Source organism: Sphaerodactylus townsendi, linkage group LG03, assembly GCF_021028975.2.
Source record: "Sphaerodactylus townsendi isolate TG3544 linkage group LG03, MPM_Stown_v2.3, whole genome shotgun sequence".
Taxonomy (NCBI): domain Eukaryota; kingdom Metazoa; phylum Chordata; class Lepidosauria; order Squamata; family Sphaerodactylidae; genus Sphaerodactylus; species Sphaerodactylus townsendi.
Window position 1 is genome coordinate 55795956 of NC_059427.1, and position 26636 is coordinate 55822591.

Below are 26636 nucleotides of genomic sequence, written 5' to 3' on the forward strand. Positions count from 1 at the left end.
ATCATCAGATTGGCAAAGGGCTAAAATATCTTCTCTATCTTCAAATCCACCTCCCAAGTTTTCCCAAAGAAAGAGATACATGAAGGGCTTTCGTTACATGCAGGTCTGCCTACTGTCTGAAGAAACAGAAGTAGTGCTGGACTAGATGACTCTTTGGCATTTGTATTACAGCTATTCCTTGGAAGTTCAACACCTAACAACTACATGATTGTATCTCACAATCTACAAAATCTGTCAGCCTCAATGTGTTTTTCCCCCAGATTCCTCATAGCTGTTCTGAAGAATTTCCTCTACTTTCCTCATTGTTATGTATAGTGCCAGCTACATGAATGGTGCATAGTTTATAAAACAAATTAACATTAAACAAAAAAGAGCCTTAAAATTACAATAGTGATATAGACTATTTTCTTAATGACTAACTTAATACTGGTTCTTTTGTTTGTAGCTAACTAAAACATTAGGATCTGCCTTTGTTTTTCCAGCTGGGAAGCTTTCAGTTCAAATGGACTGTTGAGGGAGAGGCAGTAGATGAATACTTCAACATTTCACATGCTGAACACTAGGAAAACGTTACTTGTTCATCTGAAGTTCCTGATAATGTTTTAATCCTTTGGGCATAGTCCCCTACGAATGAAGACAAAAATTGCTGTAAACATTTCTAAGCCATTCTGAATCAGCTTTGAGGTCCTGACTGTTTTTAATGTATTTAAAATGGGTTGTGGCTTTGCCTCATTAAATCCATGGTCCATTTGGCACCGGAAAAATAAGACATTATGAAGACCTTTAAAAAAGGTGTCTTGGGAAGGAATTCCACACAGCTTTTTTCCCAAGATGTTTTCAGGACACCTTATTTCTGCTCAAGGCGTATTTTTGTGAGAATGCTTCCCCCCTAAGGAGCCTGCAAGATGTCTCCTGCCTGGCTGTGCAGAATGCAGAGCTCCGGAGGTGTCTTGGTTTTTTCCTGCCCAACTGTTTTGCTCCCTCATTAGTTTCACCCTCCACTTGCACCAGACATTTCGTGTGCTGCTGAAAGGATTCTCCCTGCCGCTATTCACTAAAGACTGTCCCAGGACATTTGTTCTGCAGGCTCTGATCCTGGGCACCTTTCCAGTGCAAAAAGTACATTGTTGTACTCAGCTGGTCCTGCTGATTCTGGCACTATATCATTTTCCTTTTTTAAAAAAAAGATCCATAGCTATGCATAGAGAAACTTAGCCAGTTGGAAGATGGGTCTACTGCCCACAGAAAAGCATTACAGAAACTGCCTCTTTTTAAGACATTGCCCAGACATCTTATTTTGGGTGTGTAAAGTGAAAAGGAGTCGCTTCTTTTTAAGATACCCTACATAGGTCTTTTTTGTGCTTGTGTGGAATGGACCCATGCTCCCTCAAGATAAAGTCTACTTATGTAACAGGCATAGAAACATGCTGATGTTGAAGTGGGGGGGGGGGTCTAACACAGGGTGGTAAAAAATTAGGTAGTGATCCAGTTCTAAAAAAAAGGAATTCACTATCCATAATCTAGTCAACTGGAAATCTTTCAAACACCCTCCATCTCTGCTGTGTTTCCAAGTGGAAAATCACCATAAGGAAAATTGATTTTCAAGTTAGTGACCTTTGAAACAGATGCACAGTTTGGCTTACTCATCCATGTAAGAATTACACTGCAGTGCAGTGAAGGTTGCCAGTTCCAGATTGGGAAATACCTGAAGATTTGGGAGGTGGAGCCTGAGGAGGGCGGGGTTTGGTGAACAGAGGGACATCTAAGAGGTATAATGTCACAGCATCCACCTTCCAAAGTGGCCATTTTCTTCAGGTGGATTGTGCTTTGTAGCCTGCAGATCAGTTGTAATAGTGGCAGATATTCAGATACCACCTGGAGTCAGACAGCCATAAATGCAGTCTTTCAGGAACTCTATAGATGAGCATTGCCAAGTCCTTCTACTTTCTTGTGGCTATTCACCCCATCACCCCCGCAAAAGCATCAGGCAGGATTGCAGCTGATAAGGGCTCAAGACTTAACTTCTGTGAATTAAATGCTTGGGATTTTGCAGCAGAATCCAGAAATATCAATACAATTAAACAAATTATAAAGTGGCACAGATTTTTTAAATTAAAAAACTACATAAATGTTAATGAAGTAAATGATGGATTTTTCTGATTTATGCTTATATAATTGAAAGTATCTAAGTTTTAAGCAATAGAGGAAATAACCCAGATGTATGCAGGTGTTGCTTGGTTAACTGTAATGTTCCTTAGCTGAACTGTTGAAAAAAAGAGAATGCTGGAATGTAGAACAAAACTGGCTTGACTCTAATATGTAATGAATTAACGAATTACTTCAGCAGTGTGGCAAGGAAACATGTTGTTAATGTCGCAAATATGGGCCCTCCATTTACTAGAATGCTGTGTGGGAAGAAGCCACAGATACCAATTGACTCACAACCATCAGGGAGATGTTTTTAAAATTTCCTTGAGTGCTCCAAGCCAAAGGCACTGTCTGTATTCAGATGTCATGACAAAGCCTGGTTCCAGAATCTCCACTTGGTGCCCACTAACATCTTTCCTGGTGCCTGCCAAGGGTTTTTACAAAGATTTCTTCACACACACACATATTTCCAATGGAATACATTGCCAGCTGAACATCTAGTTAAACATCTGCCTCCTTCCTATAGGCAGGTATAAAAGTTTAACTATGATCAGAGCTGTAATCTGCCCCATGAGATTCAGAACATGGATGTTGTCTTGTGTTTCCCTGCTTTGTTGAAATTGTGTTTTGTTTAAATTGTTAATTAAATAATATTCAAGTTTTTTGTAAACCTCTTTTGGTCTCCACTGGAGAGAAAAGTGGGATATCAATTACCTAAATAAATAAAATATTTCCAACAATTGTTAAGTATTCCTTTACTTACTAAACATCACAAGATGCTTTATGTGGGACTTTTAGCACAGAAATCAGTATGGGCAGATTTCTAAACATCCATCTTCACTTGAACCCATAGAAAATTTTTCTCATCATCCTTGACAGTATGGTGCAGAATATGAGGAAAGCTCTTCCAAGGATGTCATTTAGACATGGGCACTAACACAAAGTCTTTACCTTTTCATCAGTAGAAATTGGGCTATAATATGCCAGATTAACAAGCAAGAAAGCAATCTACTTCCTTAGGCTCATACTGTCTGAATGGTTATGCTTAGATCTTTTTGAAGCATGGGTAATGGTACTGTCTGAAAAGCTAAAATTCTTTGCTGTTGACTAACCCGTCTTTTAAAGCATGCTTCAAAGGATTCTTATACAATGACTAAGGCTAAATCCTAGTGCAACATTAGCTGATTAAGACAAGACTTTAAACTGAGTAATTTCCATCAGATGGGTACAGACAGTGGTTAAAGCAATAATCCATGACTAAATGGATGTTCTTCAAATGAATCATTAGAATGTCATGTGGTGTGCACACACGCAAAAGTGAGAAAACTTAAGTACAGAATGTGAAGACAGATAAAACTATAGCGCCACCAGGCATACTTAGTATACAGGAATAGGAACTGAAATGTAATGTTCATAATTGAAAAACATTTTTTTAAAAAATCATGGTTTTTAAAAAAGTCACCCCTCCACAATTTAAGGATTTTGAACTAGTACTTGCTGTGTCAAAAAAGATGCAGAAATAAGCTGGGAGGAACCAAACTGAACGTGCGTATGTGGGTGGGGGGAGAGAGATTTGGGGAGCAGAATAGTTAGTCAAGTTTCACTTTCAGGAAGTCCGAGAAGAGGTGGCTGGCTGCTGCAAAGGCAAATGGGTCCATTTTTTGATGTGCCATCCCTACCCCTCCCAGTTAGTATGGTATAATGTTAGATATGGAATGGGGAGACTAGAACTTGAGTTCCATCTGAGCCATGGTACTTATTTGGTTACTTTTTCATTACCTTTCAATCTCACCTATCTCACAAGGTGAGTGTTGGGATAAAATGGGAAACAACCATTTGGACAAAAGAAAAAGTTATTTATAGTCCCATCTCCACAACTTTTATAATTATATTGCATTCTGTATTCAGGATGCTGTGTGTCTGTAGCAATTAAACTGCTATCATCCTGCTTTTATTGCAATGTGTACCTTAAAATTAAGACACTTACCCATTCCTTTGAAAAAGGGAACACAACGACAAAAAACTGACATACTCTAGAATATGTCATTAATGTGTGAGAGCAATCCCAAGCAGACTGCTACTCAGGCCTTCTCTCAATGAGCTTAATCCTAGGAAAGTGGGTTTTTAAAAAAAAAATTAAATATTGTGTTTTTATGCTTTGGACTGAATGTCCTTGAAAACTGATGACTAAAACTTATGACTAAAAGGTCAAATAGAAATTATTTAAATAACAACGAAGTTGCTCTTCATTTTTTATTTTATTTTTATTTTATTATATTTATATCCTGCCCAATTCTTGACCAAAGCCAGACTCAGGGTGGCTTACAAAAAGAAGCTGATGAAACTGTAGATCATGTCCTCAGCTGCTGCAAAAAGATTGCCCAGACTGAGTACAAACAGAGACACAACTCAGTGGCCAAGATGATCCACTGGAATTTATGCAAGAATTACAACATAAGAACAGCTAAGAACTGGTGGGAACAATGCCCAGAGAAAGTAATGGAAAATGAGAAGGTCAAGATCCTGTGGGACTTTCGAATCCAAACAGATAAAGTGTTGAAACACAATACACTAGACATCACCGCGGTATCTAGTGACCTTGTTGATGTTAATTGCTGCAGATGGTGAGACCCTTCTTCGCTCAAATAAAGACACAACAACGACAGGCTGGAAAAGGAATGGGCCGCAGCCCAGTTTATTAATATATAATAATCAATAACATAATCAAAACTTCAACTATATACAAATGAAGCTGGGCGGCAAACGGGTCGCACATCAACATCCCAATCTCCATTGGGAAATGCCGGGAAGGGAAGCCCCAGAGATATCACTCCGGCTTCCACCCTTCCCGCCTTTGCTGAGGAGACGGGCACCGGCTAAGCTCATGGCCGCCTATCGGCCCGCCCTCCTCTCCTTGCTTGCTGGGGTGTCGGGCACCGGCTAAGCCCGCGGCTGCCTATCGGCCCGACCCAACCCCACTCCCTGGGGTGTCGGGCAGCGGCCCGGCCTGCCGGCCTGCCGGCCTGCCAGCCTGCCCGCCCCACCCCCGGCCCTTCCACAGGGCACAAGCCTGCGAGAACCTGCCGGAAGGCTCGTTTTCTCCCCAGATGTGCGACTCCCGTTGCAAACCCGCCACGAGCTGCCCCTCTGCAGCTCCCCGCCCAAGCTTCTCAAGCCTGAGCCTGTCCGGTCCTCACCAATCGGAGGAGGGTGTAGCGCACCGATTGCAGCCAAAGGTCCAGGCCCCACCGGGACAGGTGGACACCATCTGGCTGGAAGAGTTCTTTAATATCCTGTGAGATCTCCGCATGGTCCGCCACCGCCCCCCCAAGGGAAAGCACCACTTTGGCGGCCACCTTGTTGACCTTCTGGTGGGCTCTATCCACAGCCGCGGGGTCCATCGCCCCCTTCCAGTGCGCCCGTTGGAGGAGATCGGACCACACTAAAGTCATGCCCGGCTGGTGCTTTGCTAAGCTCCTTAGCATGGTGGCCACCGCCCATCTCAGTTCAAGGCCCGACCTGGCTGGGAGGCCCTCCTCCCCCAGGTGGACGACTAGAATGTCCAGTGTGGCCAATTGGAAGATGTATTCGATCAGCTTGCATTCAAGCTCGTCCCATAACATGTGCCCTTGCCCCAACCAGGTGATTCTCACGTGAGCCATGAGTCCAAGATGCTGGCCCCAATCGGATGAGCAGGCGTAGTCCCCGGCTTGATCGATGATGCTGTGCCCCACGACCCACACCTGTCGGAAAACAGTCTGCGGCGTCCTTGGAGGCACTGTGAAGAAAATTAACAGGATAAGTGGGGGCGGATGTAGGCCCGGAATGCGTCTGAGCGCCACCTGCCCAAGGTGCGGATTTCATCGTGGGCCCTGGCCTCCTGTGCCGCAGTTGTGGCGGCCCCTATCCTGAAGGAGTGCAGACCGAATTCAGTGGCTGGCAACCCAGCCCGGGCCAGGCAGGCTCTCAGCACCGCCAGCATCTGGAACCTGGTGAGGGGGGACCCATCCTCGTGCACCAGGAGCATCCCGCCTTGCCGTGGCCTGTGGCGAAGCTAGGTGGTTAGAGAGGCAAGGGGGCAGATCACATCACCCGGCAATACCGGCATCGTGACCCAGGCACCGTGGCCCTCCTGGTCGGTTTTGGAATGGGCAAGCCAAGCATAGACCATGTCTCCGGACAAGACCAGATGCTGCCGCTGCAGCACTGTGCCTGGAAGCCGGTCCCTGGTGGGGGCCACCAGCTCCCCCGGCCTGAAAGCCCCGTGATGCGCCAGGTGGAAAGTGGCTGCAAAGAGCAGGCGCTCGTAGCGTGAGGCGCACACTCCGCTCGCAACTCCCGTGTGAACGTCCCGGAGCACCTCCCACTGGGTGATGGGGCTTTAGATCCCTGTACGGCTGGGGCCCGCGACACCACCAGCCAGCCACCAGCCGGGCGGACTACGAATCGCTTTTGTTACATCCGGGAAACCCGGAGATCCTGCAGTAAAATGCAATCCCAGCCAGCTGCTGTACCCCATGGATCACCGTGGATGCATTCCCCGCCCACATGGAGGTGGACTAAAGATACTAAAGCAGCGAGGCTGTATTCACACCACACTGCGAACCGAACGCCCCTGTCGTCGCGGGCGTAGCTCTGGAAGTTCGCGCCGACGGCTCTGTCACCGGTGACTGCCCTACCACGTGGCTGGTGCCGCAACGCAGTTCAAAACACCTGTATGGAAATGGACGGTTCGCTGCCAAGGTTCTACAGGGACGCCCGGGCACTGTCGCCAGGAACAGCTTCTGCCCACCTGGGGCCAGAGGCGTATGAAGCGATCCAACCTGCTGGCGAGATAGCTAAAGCGCCAGCGATCTCTATTCTGCAAACCTGGAACGAAAAGCAGCTTTTAAAGTAGATGCGTTATATTTCAAGCCAGGTAAGAACAAGATTGGCAGCACCAGCCGCGATAACCTCGTGCAGATTTTGCTGGATTGCTCTGTTCTGACCATCGTGCACAACAGCCTGTCGTTGTCGCGACCAGAAGAGCACCCTCTTATCATGCCAACAGTCATGCTACAGATGTGCACCGCCACCAGGGATGGGGAAGTTAAAGTTCTAAGAAAGGTGAGGTCCCTGGTGATTCCCAGCGCATCGCCAGGATGCTTGGGCCAGAGGCCTCTGTGCCCAGTGACCCTGGAAGTAAAACACCGAAACCAAAAGGCCCCAGATGCCGCTGTCAGAGTGCACCTGTAGTTCCAGGCCAAGGCGGTTCAAGAGACGTCTGCCACAAAAGGAAATGCCATATTAAAGCCCCTGGAGAAAGGATTGCCAAACCTTGAGTGTCCTCTTTTTGAAGTCCCTTTGTAACCCTAACGTGATGGTCGGGGGACCTGTAGCCAGACAAAGACGGCGCCAACCGGGCGGAGAATGTCCTGCTCTGGTGCCAACACCACCCCAAGCTGCAAGGCGCGAAATTGGAGATGCATCTCCAGTAAGGACTGGACCAGGCACACCCTGCATTTCCGCAGGGGCAAGATGGACTGGATTAGGCTGGCCAGAGCAATCAGCTTGTCTGTAGGGATTGAGGACGTGCCTTGGACTGTGTCCAGCTGAATACCCAAGTAGCTGAAAGCAGGGGAGGGGCCCTCCGTCTTGTCGGGAGCCAGGGAGACCCCTATCTTGGCTGCCAGCCGCTTGGAAGGCCCCCAGTGCGACCTCGGCACTCCGGTGCGCCTGCCTGGCGATAAACAAGAAATGCGCCCAATGAAAAGCGTCACTTTAACCCGGAGGGCACCCTGCTGCCTGGAAGGCCCATTCGAGAAAGGTGTGCTGAAAGGCCTCGAATGCGGCGGCACAAGCTATAGAAGGCATCCCATGGGCATTGCCTTGGTCCACGCACTCTGTAGTGCCGCTTGAAAGTGGATGCCCAGAAGCTCGAAATCGAGGGGAGAAATGGGCAGGAGCCGAAAGGCAGACTGGATGTCACATTTTGCCAGTAGTGCCCCCAGGCCAGCTTGCCTGATAAGGCTGATGGCCTCGTCTAGGGTGGCATACCGCGCGATCAATGCATAACAAATTCCTCGGGTCTATGTGATCGTTCACTGAGTCGCCCTGGGGATGGGAGAGGTGTTGTATCAGGCGAAACTCCCCCAGGGCCTTCTTGGGCACCACACCTATGGGGGAGACCCTGAGGTTGGGTAGCGGAGGCTGGCTGTAGGGACCGGCAATCCGACCAGCCTGTACTTCCTTATGCAGCTTGTCTGCCGCCATGTCGGGAAGGCGCATCCAGGACCGACATTTTAGGGCTTGGTGCAGCCTGCAGCGGCTAGGCTTCTTCCTGCACCCCTGGTAAGGGATTCTGGAACCCCACTGTGAAGCCATCTCCTGGGCAAAAGGCGTGCAGCCCCTAGAGTCAGGGTAATGCTGCAGCCAATCTAACAACACCCCCCCAGCCGGATGGGTGTGGGGGGCTAAGGTCTGCAGCGAGGCTGGAGTTTCAGTGCTTCTGGGTAGTATGCGGCCTCAGCGCGTACCGTGGCCTTAAGGCGTCCTTGAGGGAGGGCCCGGCGCCAGGGAACTGGGCCTGCCGAAAGGGAGGATGGCCGACTGGCTTTGTGTAGCCCACCCTGCTGTGGTTTCCAGAACAGTTGGAACAAACATGATCATACTTGCATTTGGGACGCTGGCAAGCACCTCTGTTGTAATCCCAGCAAGTCCCTTTCGCCACCCCCCATCCCAGGTAGCCTCTAGGGGGACTGTCGGTGGCGGGGGGCTCCGTTGCTCCTTTCATGGCAGGCTGAACCACGACCATCCATGTTTGGTCATGGATGAGGTCCCAGCGGAAGCGGCTCCTGTGGAACGCGTTCTTGCAGATAGCCTTGTCATAGGCTATGGCCGCGGGTTTGCCGCCCAAGGACCGGGCCCGTAGCACGTGCGCCATATGGGCTGTCAAGTGCCAGGCACGCATGGGGTAGGCAGCCGCTATCAGGGCCAAGTATTCGGTAAAGCCCTGCAACCAGTTGTTGAAAGTCTGCTCCGCCGCAGCCGGATCCTTCCTTTTCTTATCGGCCTTGCCCCCAGACAAGCCCTGCTCCCCCTCCCGCCGCAGGCATCTGAATATATCCACGTAATACCCATCGAGAGCCCGCTCCCGGAACTTCCGCGCCGGTAGATGGTGCCTCCAACCCCCGAAGGCGCCTGCGTTTCGCTAGCCAAGAAGGGAGAGCGGGCACCTTCTCCCCCTGAAACCAAAACTCCCCGCTAGCCTGCATTTCGTCATCCGAGGTTGACTCACCTGATGAGGAGGAGCTGGGCCACCGCCTGGAGAACCGGGAGTGTCGCGACGACCGCTTCTTCCTCCGGCCCTCCCACTCGGAGGGGCCCACGGACGCGTCCACCAACGTGGACGCGCTCACAGGAGGAGACAGCTGGAGTTCTTCTGCCGGCCCGCCCGCCGGGCCCGCTCCCACCGCACCAGCGGCCGCCGGCGCGGATGGCTCCGGGTCCCCCGATCCGCCGGGGGTCCCGGGACTCCCAGACGGTCCTCCGAGGGCTTGGGAGAGGTGAAGCAGCGTGTCTGCTAAATTCCGGACCAGGGCGGGATCGGGAGTTGTGCCACCTATAGGCACGGAGGAGGCGGAAGCCATGCCAGGGCCCTGGTGTGCCCCGGGAATCGCTTCGGCGGATGAAGGAGGCTGAACCGCTGAGCCCGCCAACCTGCCCCTGCCTGTGGGGGATAGGCCCAAGGCCGCCGCGGCCGCGCCGATCCGCCCGACCACGGGGCCCTCCCCCACTGCCCCGGGCCCCGTCTGGGCACGCACCCTGTTAAGGAGTGCCCGGGCACTGCCTGAAGGTGGGACCTCCTGGGAGGGCTGGCCTTTGCCCCGCAGCCTCGCCACTTTGGACCCATGGGAGCGAAGCTGAGACCCGGCCGGCGGCCGAGGGAGAAAATGAAGGAGAAGTGAAGGGGAGGAAAAGAACGAAGAGAAAGTAAGCACAGGTGAAGTCAGACTAAGGAGAAGCTGAGGAGAGGTAAGGAGTAGACTAAGCAAGAGGGAGAATGGCCGAGACCAGGCTCCTTCCAGGCCTTACGCTTGACTCAGATCTTCACACCACGCCTTTCTGAGTCTCGCCGCCGGGAAGGGCGAGATCTAGGTGAGGCATTCTTATATACCCTTGGCTCCTCCCGCCTTGACCGGCTGGGAGCCAATCAATGCACCCCGCTTCTGCAGCATGCCACCAAGCCATGCTTGCAACTTATTCTTGCTTCTTGGCTCATCCCAGCAGCAATGGCTGCCCCCGGTTATTCGGTTGCAGCTTATTTTGTTTCAATTGCTGCCCCAGGTTTTTTGGGACAGCACCCAGCGCGCCGATGACCACTGGCACCACTGATGTTGGTTTGTACCAAAGATGCTGGATCTCAATCTTTAGATCCAGGTATTTCACGATCTTTTCATGTTGTTTTTTGTTGACCCTACTGTCATTGGGTATCGCGATATCAGTGATCCACACCTTTTCTGGTTCGATTATGACAATGTCGGGGTGTGTTGTGCTGCAGGACTTTGTATACGAAAGTCCCACAGTACCTTGGCTTGCTGATTTTTGAGGACTTTTTCAGTTTGATGTTCCCACCAGTTGTTAGAGGTGGGCAAGTCATAATTTTTGCAAATGTTCCAGTGGACCATTTTGGCCACACTGTTGTGGCGGAGTTGGTAGCCAGTCTGCGCAATCTTTTTGCAGGAGCTGAGTATATGGTCACAGTTTCATCTGCTTCCTGGCAGAGTCTGCATTTGGGATCAGTTGAAGTTTTGTCGATGATTGCATTTGTTCTTATCACCTGCTCTCCCACTCAGTACAGCTAATGCTAACCAATCTTCTGGCTTGCCTGTCATTCAAGGTTCTCTGTTGCCATGGGGAATTAACCCTTCAGTGCCCATTAGCTGTTTGCACAGCACATCTACACCCTTTTTGAACAGTGCAGACGGTCACACAGGGGACATGATTGTTTCTGGTAATTCTTAGGCATATGTTTTAAATGTACCAATGCAGAGTTGAAATCAGAACAGAGAGTTTTAACAATCCAGACATCAGCAGGGATGGGTTAAATAAATGTTTTGTATTTTGTGTAAGGAAATTAAACCAACCTTTGTTGGCACATGCCATCCATTTGAGGTTATCAGCAAAAGCAGCTTCTCTTCCAATCAAGTAAGTGAAAATGCGAACCTGAAAATACACCGGTGGATTACGATCAATATGTTATATATGTACATAAAAATGCAGCAAACAAATAAACAAACAATAAATATATAAATGTATATATTATTTAATTTTTAAAATGTATATTATTTATAGCACACCTTCTCCGTGAAACTCAAACAGTATGATTCAATGACATTAACGGGGTAGGACATATAACAGGCAATGTAATAGCATTAGGATTGCAGAAATGTGAACACAGCTAAAACAAGTCATAAGTATTAGCACAACATACTAAATGATGCAGAAATCACAGAATGCAATCAGTGCTTTTTTGTTTTTAAAAAGTACTAATACTCATGTATTAGAAGATTGTGCTAATTTCCACCAATTCTCACTTTCCTCTGTAGATCCCCACTTGGTTGTTCTTGAGGGTGCATTTCTATCTCTGGCACAAAAGAACTTGTGAGACCCTCAATACCAGAGGCAGAGCTTCCATGGGAACATCTGAGGAAAAATGATCCAGGCGACCGCCATTCTGTCATGTGGGGCCCCCCCAGAAAATCGTCCCTCACACCCCTCCTTCCTCCTGGCGGCCCTCCTCGGCTTGGAGTGCTTGGCACAGCCCAGCCTGGCTCGGCAGTACGCAGCAAGGGAGCAAGCGAAAAAAAAGGGTTAAGGCTTGGCTCACCCCACCCCCTGCTAGGCCCTGCTCTTCGCCTGCCTCCTCCTCCACCACCTGGAAGAACCCAGCACTGTGCCAGGCCAGCCAAGCCCTGCCCACCTTCCCCCACCCCCACAAGTCCTCCCTGCCTCCTCCCACCCCCAGCAAGCATGCAGGCTCTTCCCTGCCACCTCCATCTCCACCACCACAAGGAAGCCTGGGCCCTGCCACACCCCACCCTAACCTACAGCTTCCCACCCTCCCCCACCCAAGCCTCATTTTCTAACCTTCCCCCACCGCTTTCCTAACTTTGCCTTCTTCCCCCACCCCAATACTAACTCCCAACCCCTAAATTTAGGATTGTGACCTAGTTTCATGTTTACACCAACAATTCAGTGCTGAAATGGTCCTTTCTCTCTTTTTCATAACCAAAATGAATAAAAACACACCTGGAATGTTACCAAAAACATGAGTAAGCTTAAATGAGAAATTAAAAACTATTGGGGTGCTACATAAAGTCACATGACACAGAGGTTATTATCCAATTCAGATTTAGTAGATTTCTGCCATCTAAGGCTTGCATTTAATTACTGAAGAAATTATTACTACAGATGTGGAAACATGAGACAAAATATTGGCAAAGTTATTTGTCTCCAAGATGTGTGAGCTTATATATTAATATAAGTCTTCCCATAATAAAATAGAAAGTATAAGCTCTTCCAAATCATTTCCTTCCCCCACTATCCTGGAAAGAAAAACTTGACCTCTCTCCAATTCAGTCTCTGTTCATGAGTTTGACAGTTAAATTATGTTGGATGCTTGCACAAGATTCCATAATAAAGAACTCAAAAAGTTGAAGATACAAGAAAAGGAGTTACATACGTCACACCTTTCAATAAAAAATTGTTCATAAGTCTAAAAAAAGGAAAGAGAAACCATGAAATATCTTGAAGACCATACTAAGACAACAAAAAAGAAGTTATTTATTCATATAACCAGAACTATTGAAGGTTCCTCAATAAACAAATATATTTAAAGTTTCTGTAGTATATCACCATTAGCTTCTGAAAAGACAACAATAAAAACAATTTGTTCAGTGGTTTATGCCCACCCCCCTCATGCCCCCTTTTAGTTTTTGTTTGGCGCCTCTACCACTATACAGAATCTTTTCAGGTTTAGCCCCCACTCAATGTTAAAATGTACTGGAAGGGCATTATGGGGGTGGTCAATTTTGTTTTTAGGAGGGTTAGGGCAGTGATGGGATGATTTTTAAAGTAGTTTTAAAGTAGATTTAAAGTAGATTTATGATGCCTTTATGATTGTTTTATGATGTTTTACTATTGTACTCTACTTAGGAACTTCAGTGATGGGTGGGAAATTACAAAAGTAAAGTAATTAATTAATATAGACTCACTCCCCTTCCAAAAACTTATTATTATCAACAGGAAAGGAAACTAAAGGCTTCTCTTTCACTTTTTTTTCTGAAGATGATCTTGGATAATAGAAGAGAATCAGTGAGCCCATCCAACTTCATTATACAATACACTTGTGTCAATGAAATTGAATAAAATACCAGGACAAATCACACAAAGTGCGAGGAACTTCATCAGAACTCAAGTTGTATGAGAAAATAACATGAAGTTATGTGTGGCATTTGGGACATGCACTTTGAACAGCTCAAATTAACTTTCACCCCATTGAGGATGGAAAACCTCTTATGATTGTTCCCAACAATTAATTACTCTCATGAATTTATGTAACCTCAGCTAATGGAATGGCTAATGTTTAAGGAAATCATTTATACAATTTGGGGTGGTATGCTGCAGATTAAACAACCTTTGTGCCTTCAAACTGATAAGCACAAGCCTCTAGCTCTGCCAAGGTTAAATAACCAATACCAAAGATTCTTCAGGTTCAAAAGTTTATTAATTTAAAGCTGCAGCTTCACGAGAACTCCTGTGGGCATCAGGGAGGAGTCTCAAAGGATTGCTATTTACAAACATTAGTTATACTTTTGGTTGTCCCCTCCCTTGTCTTGTACCTGTTGGTTGGGCTGCAAGGATGTACAAATTGCCTATCACAGTGATGGTGAACCTATGGCATGGGTGCCAGAGGTGGCACTCAGAGCCCTCTCTGTGGGCACGCACAGACAGTGTGCCCCCACACACATCTATGCTGGCCTGGACTGCTGGGCTCGATTATTAGCATTAAACCTAAGACCTAGTTTTGGGGAAGAGTGTAGGTAACCCTGTTAAGTGCTGTTAAACCCCACTGATTTCCATGTGAAGAACTAAAGCGTGATCCTTTACCTGGGAGTAAGCTTGGTTGCTGGCAATGGGGCTTGCTTCTGAGTAAACCATCCTAGGGTCGTGATTCACCCATTGGAATAGTTGCATGGTTGCTTCAAAGCAAAGCCATCAACTACCACCAAGCTTACTCCTGAGTAACGCACACCTTGGAGCCAACCGTTTTTTTTCTAAACTAAAACCTCAGTATTCAGGTTAAATTGCTGTGTTGGCACTTTGCAATAAATAAGTGGGTTTTGGGTTGCAATTTGGGCATTCAGTCTCGAAAAGGTTCGCCATCACTGGAATATCATGTTACCATTCCTTCTCCCCTCCCTGTACCTATTTGTTAGTATCCTTCAGAATACCCCCTGCCCTGATCCTTGGTCAATGACATATTGGTTGCTATGCCAACTCTGCTTTTCTTTATCTATTTTCTGGCCTGCTATCTCTTGACTCTAAATACTGCATTCCTAATTGTTTATAACTTTAACGAAGCTTTAGTGTTTCTTCAGACCCTTCTAGCTCTGTCTATTGCATATAATGAGTTGTAATTTATAATACATTTGTGAAGTGAAAATATATTTTTCTATGGTTTAATACACATACTACACCTGACAAAACCAACAAGGAAACTAACAGTTCCTCAATCTGCTAAGTGCATCAAAATGGTGCAACATGTCTGTTCTCAAAAGAAGAAATGTCTACTGGATTTCTTGCAAGATGGCTTCCTTTGTTTTACTTCAAATGCTTACCTATCACTAGTACAACTATAGTAAATGAAATGTTTAATTTGCAAATAAACAGGAGATGTATATCCAAAGAATGCTGCATAATTTATTATTAGTGCTTATCTATAGAAAAATATACAGAAATGTGCTCTAAGACCCCTTCCGCACACGCAAAATAATGCATTTTCAAACCACTTTCACAACTGTTTGCAAGTGGATTTTGCTATTCCACACAGCTTCAAAGAGCACTGAAAGCAGTTTGAAAGTGCATTATTCTGCATGTGCGGAATGAGCCTAAGTGAAAACTGAATCAAATGGAAAGATTTATATTCAGTAGTTTTTTTATCTTCAAATAATCAAATAACCACCATGCTTTAATTGCAAGAAGCACAGCCTCAGCTACAGAAGAGTTAGGGACAGTCAAATGGGCAAAAAGGCCAAATCAAAAAGTAAAGCTCCTCAGATATGTAAGTACTGAACTTTTAACAAGCTTCCACTGAATTTTGCTCTGAATTTTTTTCAGTAGTTTGTTTAAGTTGAGCTATTGTATTGGTGGTGCAGAGTGTGTTCTTGTGAATGAACAAGGCTTCTTGGGACAGTTACTCAGTCACCTTCAGGGGAGACTGGACTGGAAATCCAATTGCATGAGTTGGATTCATCAGGTTTTCACTGGTGAAAAAGGGAGGAGGGCATCACCTTTGACCACCCAAAAAGCATGGGATATACTTGTGGGACAGAGCCTGTTATATGGAGGGTAAATGGAAGAAGACTGGGTAAAAAGCTGGCTGAAACCACCCATGTTCTGAATCTACATGCATTGAATTTGTCTCTATTCAAACATGCTGAAAGTAGGACAGGCAGGCAGGGAAGTAGGAGGGATAAAGTGCTTTCTCTATCCCTCTCCCCCATGACCTGTCACAAGTGAAGTTCAGTAGTGCAGATCACCCCACTGTTATTTACTGGATATTATTTGCGCTGCTGCTAGTAACAAAAGACACAATTTCCCCATCCTACATAATATAAATGAGAATTAAAGTATTCTTCTAAACAGATACATTGTATGTACACATACAGTTGCTTTGTGAATCAGGGTCTTTGTGTTTGTTCAATTCCCTGTCCTTTGCTTAAGCACACAGACAGCTTTAACTACTACCATCTCAAAAAACAACAACAACAACACACACAGACAGCTTTAACTACTACCATCTCAAAAAACAACAACAACAACACCCCACATGGCTATTTCATTAACAAAATAGCTACATCAATCTGCTATTTTGATTATTGCACTGAGATGAGTAAAATGGAACCTGCAAGAAAAAGTACGGGTGTAGTGCTGTAGTTTGCATGCAGACAGATCTAGGTTCAATTTGGGAAGGAAAAGGTTTGCCTGTCTGGGACCCTGTTTTCAGTCAGAGCAGGCAACACTACTGAGCTAGATGAACCAAAGGTCCAACTAGAGATCTTCTTATGATCATAGAGTAAGTATGAGAGCTTCTCCTAGCCACAGAGAGAGTAATTTCATTTAATTTCATAACCTTTATTGGCATAAGAAGCAACAGAACAATAATACTGGTAGGAAGGAGTGGTTAAGATCGTATTGAAATAACAATACACAGAAATTTTGCTACGGCCTCCAACGTCGCATTGTTCTCATTATTAAGGAGAAATACAGTTTTTTGTGCGTCGCTTGCCTCAACTTGGTCTACCAACAAGGGGGCTAGGTACTTGGCTCTGATAGATGCATACAAGGGACACTGTAATAAGACATGCCAAACAGTCTCTTCACAAGCGAGATCACAAATACATTTCCTCTTGTGGTGCGGAAGCCCCAATCTTCTTCCTTGTCAAAGAGCAGAAGGTAAAACATTGCAATGAGCTAGTGATATAGCCCGTCGACATTTAGGCTCTATTAACATTTGCAGTTATCCTGCCATAGTTGAATTATTCAATGGGATACCCGAAGGGGAGGGCGTACAAAATTTATTGGCCTCGTTTAACAATTCCCTGTAATCCAAATCAAGGAGTCTTTTTTTGATTGTGGCAAATGCCTCCCTTTCAGTAAGCATAGCTATATCATCAGTTGTTATCGTCAGGTTGCTCAACTTGTTGCAATCCTATGCCACCATTTGGTGGAATGTATAACTGAAGGAGCATGGTAAGAGAGACTATTCAGGTTGGGATTGAAACAAGTACACACCCAAAATTTGAAGGTGGTGCACCAGGTTCTCATCACCAATCGAGGTTGGGAGAGAGTCATTGACGCAAACTGACCTGAAGGGAAAATTGTTCTTGATTTCAGTATAAGTGTTAGTACCATTTTACACTTTACCATTAACTGGTAGGCTACTCTTACAAATTAATAGATTCCATTTGTTCAAACTATTGTCAGACTTCTACAAAAAACAAAAAAGAAACCATGGCTTTGGCCCTTTCGTACATGCAGAATAATGCACTTTCAATGGACTTTGAAGCTGGATTTTACTGTGTGAAACAGAAAAATCCACTTTCAAACAATCGTGAAAGTGGATTGAAAGTGCATTATTCTGCATGTGCAGAAGGGGCCTCTCTTGCAGTGCAGTCTGTATTTTTCAAAGGAAACAGCTCCAATGGCTATTTTTTGGTTTTGAGTTATACCAACAAGTTATGCTGAAAAAATAGCAGGCTGGTTGTCCAGAAAGTACAGGACAGCACCACAGCCAAAAGCAAAGTTAATGGGCAATCAATAACATTTTGCAAATGCTTTTGGTTCTACCCATATTGCCATCTATCTAGCCTGTTCCTCATATACAGTACATGACACGATGTTAACTACAATATGCTTGGGACAGAAACCAAAAAGCAAATATTTTAATTTTTAGTTTTAAGGTTATCATGCCTAAAGGACCTAGGCCTATAAACCTCTGTGAGAGAGAAAGTATGTTTAAGCTGAAACATTTGTTTTCAGTTGTGAATACTGCTTTATGTCACTTTGAACTAATGGACCATAATCAAATATTGTCTGAAAAGCCAGAGATTTTATGGCTTTCTTTCAGGTTCATATTGTTACTTTTGCAACTTCTGTAAATGTGTTCTGAACCACCATTTCTGGCACTGAGTCATTTGATGCTAGAAAAAGTTTTAAAAAAATTAATGGTTGCTCTACTTTTTCCAATTAAACTTCACATTCCAAGTCATTTTTATTATTGCAGGTCATCTTCTATAACATGGCAGATTTATTTACACAGTCTTATGTCAAGAAGTGAGTAAACTAATCAGTGGTTTGAAAAGCGGTAAGGCCCCAGGTCCTGATGCAATAATACCAGAAATACTTAAATCCTCACCCGAGTGGTGGGCTACAACTCTGGCTTCCTTATTTACCCATGTAAATAACACGAGCCGCATCCCAAAGATGTAGCTGGCGTCTATAGTTGTCCCAATCTACAAAAAGGGTGATATTACTAATCCTTCAAACTATCGTCCTATAAGCCTATTATCTGTAATTGGCAAACTATATACACAGTCTTATGTCCAAATCCCATCTATGACATTTCAAGAACTTGCTACCCTCACATGGTGAAATCAAATTTATAAATGAGGTGTCTGGCTCCTACAACCGGGAATATATTCTGAAAAGGAGCTAGACAAGACACGTCTTCAACAAGCCAACACATAAATTAATTATTTTTAATCCTATGCTTCCCTCAAAGACCTCAGAAGCCAGGATACGAATTTGTGGTTGGATGTGCGCTTGCAAAGTTAGCATTAATCACAGTGCAGTCCATAGCTAAGGCAATTTGCCCACTATTCACTTCCCCCTCCGCTTACAAGGCTACAAGGAACCTTGCTACAGTCCTCATACAATTTCTTCTGAGAGCAGCACTTAAGTTGACACATCCACACTCTGCCATGTAGCTCAGTGGGTAACCTTGAACCAGTAACTCTTACTTAGCCTAACACCTGTTTGGAGAAAACCAAGGGGAACATTGAGATATGTTGTCCTGATCAGCTTGGAGGAAGAGCAAGTTAAAAATGCACTAAAGCAAATGAGTCTGGCACAAGTCACCCCGTGAGCCTCTACAGTGGAATGGGGATTCACTCCTGGATGTCTCAGTTTCTAATCTGAAACTCTAAATACTACACTGGCTTTCATAAGGTGGCTGATTTTATTTTATTTTATTTATTTATTATATTTATATACCAACCTCCCCCAGAGGGCTCATGATGTTGAACAGTAGCAAGCAACTGGGTCTGAGTGAATCATACAATTTCCATAGTTGCAAGTCATCCAGTGGTTGCTGCCAGGTCTGACCCCAGTGAGTCTTGCCAGCCCTGGAAAGGGCCCTTCCCTAACCATTTGCTTTTTCCTGACAGAAATTAAGCCCTGAATGATTCTGTAGATTGTGATTGTGTAGCAACAGCCACTAGGGCATCTGCTTAAAAGCTCCAGGCAACCCATTTATCACTTGGGGGGATTCAATTGCCCATCTGATTCATTTTTTAGATTTCGTATTTTTCTGCAACTTTTCTCAGGTTGTAGAAAGATCTGTCTTGAATGTCCATGGCCCAGTCTCCAGATTTAAGTATCCACAGATGGGGTCATGTTGAGAATTAAATATACTGATAACGTAATGAGAGGATTCCTTCTGCAGCTGACAATGGAAAGTTCATTATTTCCCACAGGAGCTTTTTTGTAGGCCCACAGTTTCTGCTGATACTCAGCAGCTGTCTAAATAATAACTTTAACTACCTGTATTTCCTAGAGGGAAAGAAAGGACTTCTGCTTGCAGCTGCAAGGGAAACAGAGACCTCCGGCTACAGCTGCAAGCCATTTCCATGGACAGCTTTAGCCAGGCAGATTTCCCAATTCTATTTATTTCAAGAAAGGACAACTGTCTTGGTAGCAAAATGATCAAGTCATCTTAGACTTCATATTGTCAGTAGCTAGCAAACAAAAAAAGTCATCATGCAGACCTCAAACCATAGAAAGTACCACATATCCTAGCGGAGTAGCCATGAGTACTTGGGAAAACCATCTATTAAAAGGAAATGCTGTTTGTATAATGTCTCTGGACTCACTTCAGCTGATGAACAAACATTTTCTTCTGTTTTTAAATAACAGAGCCCCTGGGGTTCAGTAGAGTGAGACTTAAAAGTGAGATAAATGGGTTAATGTCCCATTTATGTGCATGAGATCTCTCATCCATATACTAGGATCACTAGGGAAGGGTCAGATTTCCTTTATTCTTCCCTTATTTGGAATCCCCTCACCCCCCCCCCCCCCCACAGTTTTCACAAACATATTTTGTGGGGTTCCATTCTCAAACTTTTTACAAACTCCCTCAAAAATGTGTTAACCTTTTCTAAATTACTCAGAGGGATAGGAAAAGGTTGGCAGATAAGTACAAGGATGTGAAAGAAGAGAAAATGTCAAGCACCAAATATGTTAAAACACTCAAACAATGTAAGACCAGGACATTTAATTGCTGACTTACGAGTGGCATCAGCCCTCAAGGGTGAACTTCAAGATTGCAAGGTAAGATTGTTGAATTTGAGTTCATTCACAAATTCAGAACAATGCTGAACAAGGGCATAGGCTAAACAAGGACATGGGATAATTTTCTGCCCATAACCATTTATACTCTGCTCTAAAATCAAGCTGATTACATTCTGCACTGTACCTCTGCATCCTGACTCCTTTCTTTGTAATAGTCTTCCCATCTTCTGACTGGAATATAAAGTCTGTGGGATCTCAATTTCTAATGTATCTGAGGAAGGAAGGTTTGATTCTCAAAAGCTTATACTCTGAACATTGTGTTGGTCTCTAAGGTGCTACTGGACCCTTCTACTGAATCTGGTTCTTCTACTGAAGTATAACACAATTATCCTCTGAAACATGAATATGATAAATATATAGCTACTAGCAGTAAAGCCCGTTGTGGGGGGAATGCAGTGGGATCTAGAAAAGGGGGTGGGTGGATGAGCAAGCGTTTTCCCTCTGTACAATGGGCTGTACTACTCCTTTACCTCCCCCCCCCCCGACCTGCTTACTACCTACTTGTTGATTATCCTCTAGTTTCAGGACACCAGTAAGTGTGGAAGGCTGGTGGGAAGTAGAGCAGGGGAACAGAGTTGTTTGGGGTGGCGGAAGGGGGACAGGAGAACAGAGTTTATTGGGATGATGGAGGCAAGGGAATGGGGTTCTGGGTAGTGGGAGGGCAGGTGGGGAAAGAGGGTTGTTTGGAGGGGTGGGGGAATGGGAGATCACTGCCCTGCCAAGCTGGCTTAGTTTGTGAGGGTGGGTGGAGGGTGGGTGGAGGGTGGGTGGGAAAATCTGGTGGTGTCTGGTGGTGGGCCTGACCCCTCAAAACAAAAAAGGGGAAAACCATCAAATAGGTAGTGAAAACTAACTTTATTTTGTGTACTTTTAAGATGGAAATTGTGGGCAGGTGAGCTGCAAACAGAGGAAACCTCTGTGGGAACCTCCTGCAAATGGAGAGCAACATGGAGAATCCTGAAATGGCACAATATGGCAGGCACAAGCTGCTCACAAAATAGAAGTGAGAGCTTTAACCAGGGGGAGGGTGTGTGTGAAAGGGGTGAAAGAACCATTCTTGGGTGAAAAAGCCAAAACAGTTCTTTTTAAAATGTCTGCAAGAGGTTTTATTTATTGTGTGGAATGGGCCTCTGTGTATGTAAAGTGTCATCAGGTTGCAGACAACTTTTAGCAACCCCCAGCAAGGGATGAGAAGGAAAGGTGGTTTGGCATTTCCTTCCTGTGCAGTTTTCCTTGGTGATCTCCCTTCTAAGTACCAACCTGCTTACTTCCTAAGATCTGACAAATTCAGGCTATACCATGCTATCTTTCCTCTCACTGATCTGAGCACCTTTATAAAAGAAGCAGCTGTCATGATTTATTTGTATATGCCAGCACTTACCACAGCTGGTTTAAGAATGTCTGATGTTTGACAGAAAACAAATTACATGGTATTACACAGAATAACACTTACTTATTGAAAACAATTATCTATTGCTGAATGCAGATATGGCTTGTTATCTGACACCCCTTGACCAGAATGGCAAAAGTTTATCTAGGATTCAAACTTGGGTTGTCTTGTAACCTAGACTAAAACCTTTAACGTTACTGATGAATACAGTCATCTTAGTGAACGTTGAGATTTCTTCAACAGACCAGTATAAAAGTTGTAGTTGTAGGGAAATTATAATATATTTTCATATACAGTTCCATCATCTATATTTGGGGGCCAAGAGTTCTTATATAATAAGTCCCCCAAAATGGTTATGTGGTGGTGGAAAGCAGTCAACTAACGGCCTTATGGTGACCCCTTATGATGTTTTCAAGGCAAGAGATGTTCAGAAATGATTTGCCATTGCCTGCATTTCTCTAAAGATCTGTTATTGGAAGCCCACTAGACAAAGGCTATTCTTATATATGAGATAAAAAGACATCATGTGTCCTTGGACATTTGACTTAACAAACAAGACACAGATGGAGATGAACAGAGGTCTATTTAATAGAAAATAATGATAACCATTATATGTGGATGACTTCAATATATATAATAAAACTGGCTCTGAAGTAATTTAACAAACCCTAAGGCAGATTTGATTCTCCCTCTCTTCTCAGCTTACCTCAGCAGGTTCAAGGCTACTTACTCACACAGAGCCCTTTCCACAGAACCTACACAAACAAGCTAGAAATGAAGGACTTTTAATGGATGCTTATTTGTCAAACTAAAATAAGCTTTCTTCCCAGAGCTGACCCTCAAGCCCTAAGTAAAAGCCAAATGAAAGCCTGGCTAAGCTGAAAAGTAAAAGCTAATTGAAAGCTTTGCTAAGCTGATGGTACTTTCCAGAACCATAAAATCTTTTTCCAAAGGGGGAAAAAGTTTTTTCTTTCAGATTAGCCTGTGCAATCCCACACACGCCAGCTGGGTGACCTTGGGATAGTCACAGCTTCTTGGAACTTTCTCAGCCCCACCAACCTCACAGGGTGTTTGTTGTGAGGGGGGAAGGGCAAGGAGATTGTAGGCCCCTTTGAGTCTCCTGCAGGAGAGAAAGGGGGGATATAAATCCAAACTCTTCTTCTTCTTCTTTTCTTCTCCCACTTACATTGAGGCTGACTCACCCCAGAGGCATTGGGGGGAATGGCACCTAGGGCAACACCTGTTCTGGCTGCTCCACCCCGTGCCCACCCCCTCGTTCTCCACTTACCTTAGCTGGTGGGAGCCTGCCACGGGCCACCCTTCAAGCAGTCCAGCAAGGCTGGGCCAAGAGGTGCCTGGTGAAGGCTCTGCTGGCTGAAGGAGCAGCCTGGAGAGACAGGGCTGAGGGGAGGAGTGTGGGAAGACCATTCGCCTCCCCCATGTGACCAGCTGGCATGCGGCTGGGGACATGTGACCCTACATGTCCCTGTGAGAACTCCGCCTCTGACTCACCCCTCCCATCCAGTAGAGTTCCACGGGCTGTGATAGGCTGACAATCACTTGGATATGCATGAAGCTAAAATCAAAAGGGTTGGTTCAGAGCTCTGGAGGAAAGGCAGTAATTCAAGGATGATTGCCACCTAGCTGTTGCAATACATTGGCTGTGGAGTTCAGAAAACTTGCAGCATGCTGATGTTCTCATTAAGTGTCATGGCAGAGGAACAAATAAAAATGTGGCTTCAGTCTTTGAACCCAAGTGTCACATGTAGAAGAAATTTCACAAGTGCATTTTTTCCTGCAGAGAAAAATTACCTATGGAATTTTCTCTTGTAAAGAGAGAAGGCAGCATGGTATAGTCTGATCTTTACAGATCTTGGAAGCTAGGCAAAGTTAATATTTGGAATGGGGACCACCAAGGAAGACTATTTTGTGGAACACATTGGCAAACTGCCTTTGTTTTATACTTGCTTTGAAAACCTCTTGCTGGGGTCACCATACGTTGGTTGTGATTTGATAGCACAAACATGTGTGCGTGCGTGTAAAATGCCATCAAGATTTAACCAACTTGGCAACCCCTGGTGGGGGTTTCAAGGCAAGTGATTAAGCAGAGGAGGTTTGTCATTGCCTTTGTCTGCATAAGGTCTCACTGAAAGCCTCTGTTCCTTGAAGGTCTCCATTCCAAGTACCAACTGTGCTTAGCTTCCAAGATCTGATGGGACTGGAATATACTAATATACCATTCCACACCTCACATATGTATGTACACAGCTATTAAAGGTGTAGCAAACCTTCTCTTCTGACTCTGGTCAAAAGTTCCAATTTAAGCTTGGTATGGTATATCTAAATTAAATTTTAACACAGTGGACATCAAACATATTAGAACATAAAATTCTTATTCACCCAAATAGAGAAATCAGAAACTGCTATAATGGCAAGACACAGCCTGTTTAACATGTATTTTGGTCTTGTTTCATGTTGGCCTAGCAAAACAAATCTCATTCAGATTGAATTTTTACTCAGTCAATGTTTTCAATTCTTTTATATATATCAACTGGAATCAGGGAGAGACGTTCAGGATGTATTGGGCTATGCAAGCAGCAGACAAAGATTAGAAAGATGACATAATGGATAATGTGTTGAACTTTTACCCATGGGATTTTATCCAGCCTGCAATCCTATCAGATAATGAATTTGGCAATTGTGGTGATTTTCTTTGGACACTAATCTCCATTATAGAATCTCCATAATTTATCATATAATTTAATACACCTGGCAGTCTTATTCAAGTTCAGTTTTTGTTGTGTAACGGCCTGAAGTGAAGTCAAAGGTGGTAAACTTTCTGATAACAAGCTATTATCTCTCACAGAGCTGATTTTGAGGGGATTATTGCAGTCATAAACCAGTTTGTGAAAAACTGACAACCAAGAAAGCAAGATAACAAATAAAGAGATAACTGGAAGGTTTGTAGCTGGTTTTTTGCCATCCTGCAAGAAATATGAGAGCATGAACATTCAAAATGCTGGAGATGAAATATAAGATTTAAAATACAGATTATGGAACCAAGAGCTAACTTCTAGTATTCAAAAAATGGGGGAGCTAAGGATTTGCAACCTTGCAGTTAATATTGCCTTCTCCCCCATTATCCACCTTCTTAAGTTCAGAGACACTGAAAATTGAGTAATGCATACACTTGAAATGTACTGTTTTTATTAACGATAAATACTCCTATGTGCACAGGATTTATGACAGAAATCTTTAGATGATAGAGCAAAGGTAGAAGTAGGTTTAACTGGCAAATAATTTCCTATAACTGTAACCAAATCCCCCATTTCCCACAACCTATTTAAAAAAGGGATGCCTGGATAAATCCTTCTGCAAAGAGATGCATAGCATCCCAATGCTAGAAGCAACACCCCTGAAATCTGTTAAATGAGCAATGTACATGGTACTGACACCACATGGGGGATTGTAATTTTTTTCAGCTACATTCTGCATGCATAGAACTGCTGTCAAGAAAATGTGGAAAAGCTGGTTCTAGCTTGGAGTATTTACTCAAGTTAAACATAATATGCAAGCTGACCATCTCTTACCATACTACAGGAGATATGCATCAAATGATAGGAATTACAGTCTGATATCAAAACTGTCTCTGCACTCATGGCTAGGGGTTGCTAACCTCCATGTGGTAGCTGGGACTCTCCTGGGATTACAACTGATCTCCAGGAGACAAAGATAAGTTCCTATGGAGAAAATGGATGCTTTGGAAGGGGGACTCTATGGCATTACACTCCATTGAGGTCCCTCTCCTCCCAAACCCCAGTCTCTTTAAGCTCCACCCCCAAAATCTCCAGATATTTCCCAATTCACACCGCAAACCCCACAAATGGCAGAAGGTACAAAGTGGAATTGAAGGACTATAGTCCTTGCTAATTGCAGACCAAAGACCCTTAACAGGAGACTTGGGTGAATATTTGTGAGAAACTTGACTATGACATGTTCACAAAGCATAACCTGCTAATTCCTTGCATTAAAGCTCATTATTTGGGCATCATGTCAAATCCCATTTGTTTTTAGTCCCACTTGTTTCTAGTGAGACTTTGCTTCCAGTTTACTGTCAACCTTAGATCTTCTTTTCTGCAATCTTATCTCCTCACGTTTTCCACAAGTCCCTGTTTTTATCAACTCTCAGTCTAATTTGTTGCACTTCTTTTGCCAGACTATTGATTCAACTTCCTGTTCAGATACCTATTCCTCCCTTACCGCTGACCATATGATCCAGTGAATGCATGTACATTTCTGTACTTACATGTGTGTACATCAGTTTGTAAAAGTGAGTCAATGCACAATCACTTTACATTTGACATCAGAGACAAGTATCTGGATAAATAACTGATATAAATCATAATTTCACCTCTACAAGTGCTGAACATAATCCAAAAATTAGTTAATTCAGGTATTAAAAATCAAGTGTACACTGTACATAGACTATATATGAACTATTTGCACCAGCACAACCAATCAGTGACAAATGCTTCCCTGCTATAAGCAGAAACAGAAAAACAGATGTTGAAAATTACTGGAAGGCAGCTAATGCTTCAGGCCTCAAAATACAACACTGAGAAAATGAGCAGAACAGTTCTAAGCAGAGTTACACCCTTCTAAATCCACTGAAGTCAATGGTTTTAGATGGGTGCACTTATCCTTA

The 26636-nt window shown here is 44.5% G+C and overlaps 1 protein-coding gene across 5 annotated transcripts in view; it reads right to left on the minus strand.

The window, feature by feature from the left end:
• Window positions 1-26636, minus strand: part of CACNA2D3 (calcium voltage-gated channel auxiliary subunit alpha2delta 3) — a 707732-nt gene that overhangs the window by 249202 nt on the left and 431894 nt on the right. For all 5 annotated transcript variants that reach the window (XM_048490851.1, XM_048490852.1, XM_048490850.1 and 2 more), the window contains exon 12: window positions 11274-11352. In XM_048490851.1, coding sequence (XP_048346808.1) covers window positions 11274-11352 — 79 coding nt within the window. The remainder of the gene's footprint in view (window positions 1-11273; window positions 11353-26636) is intronic.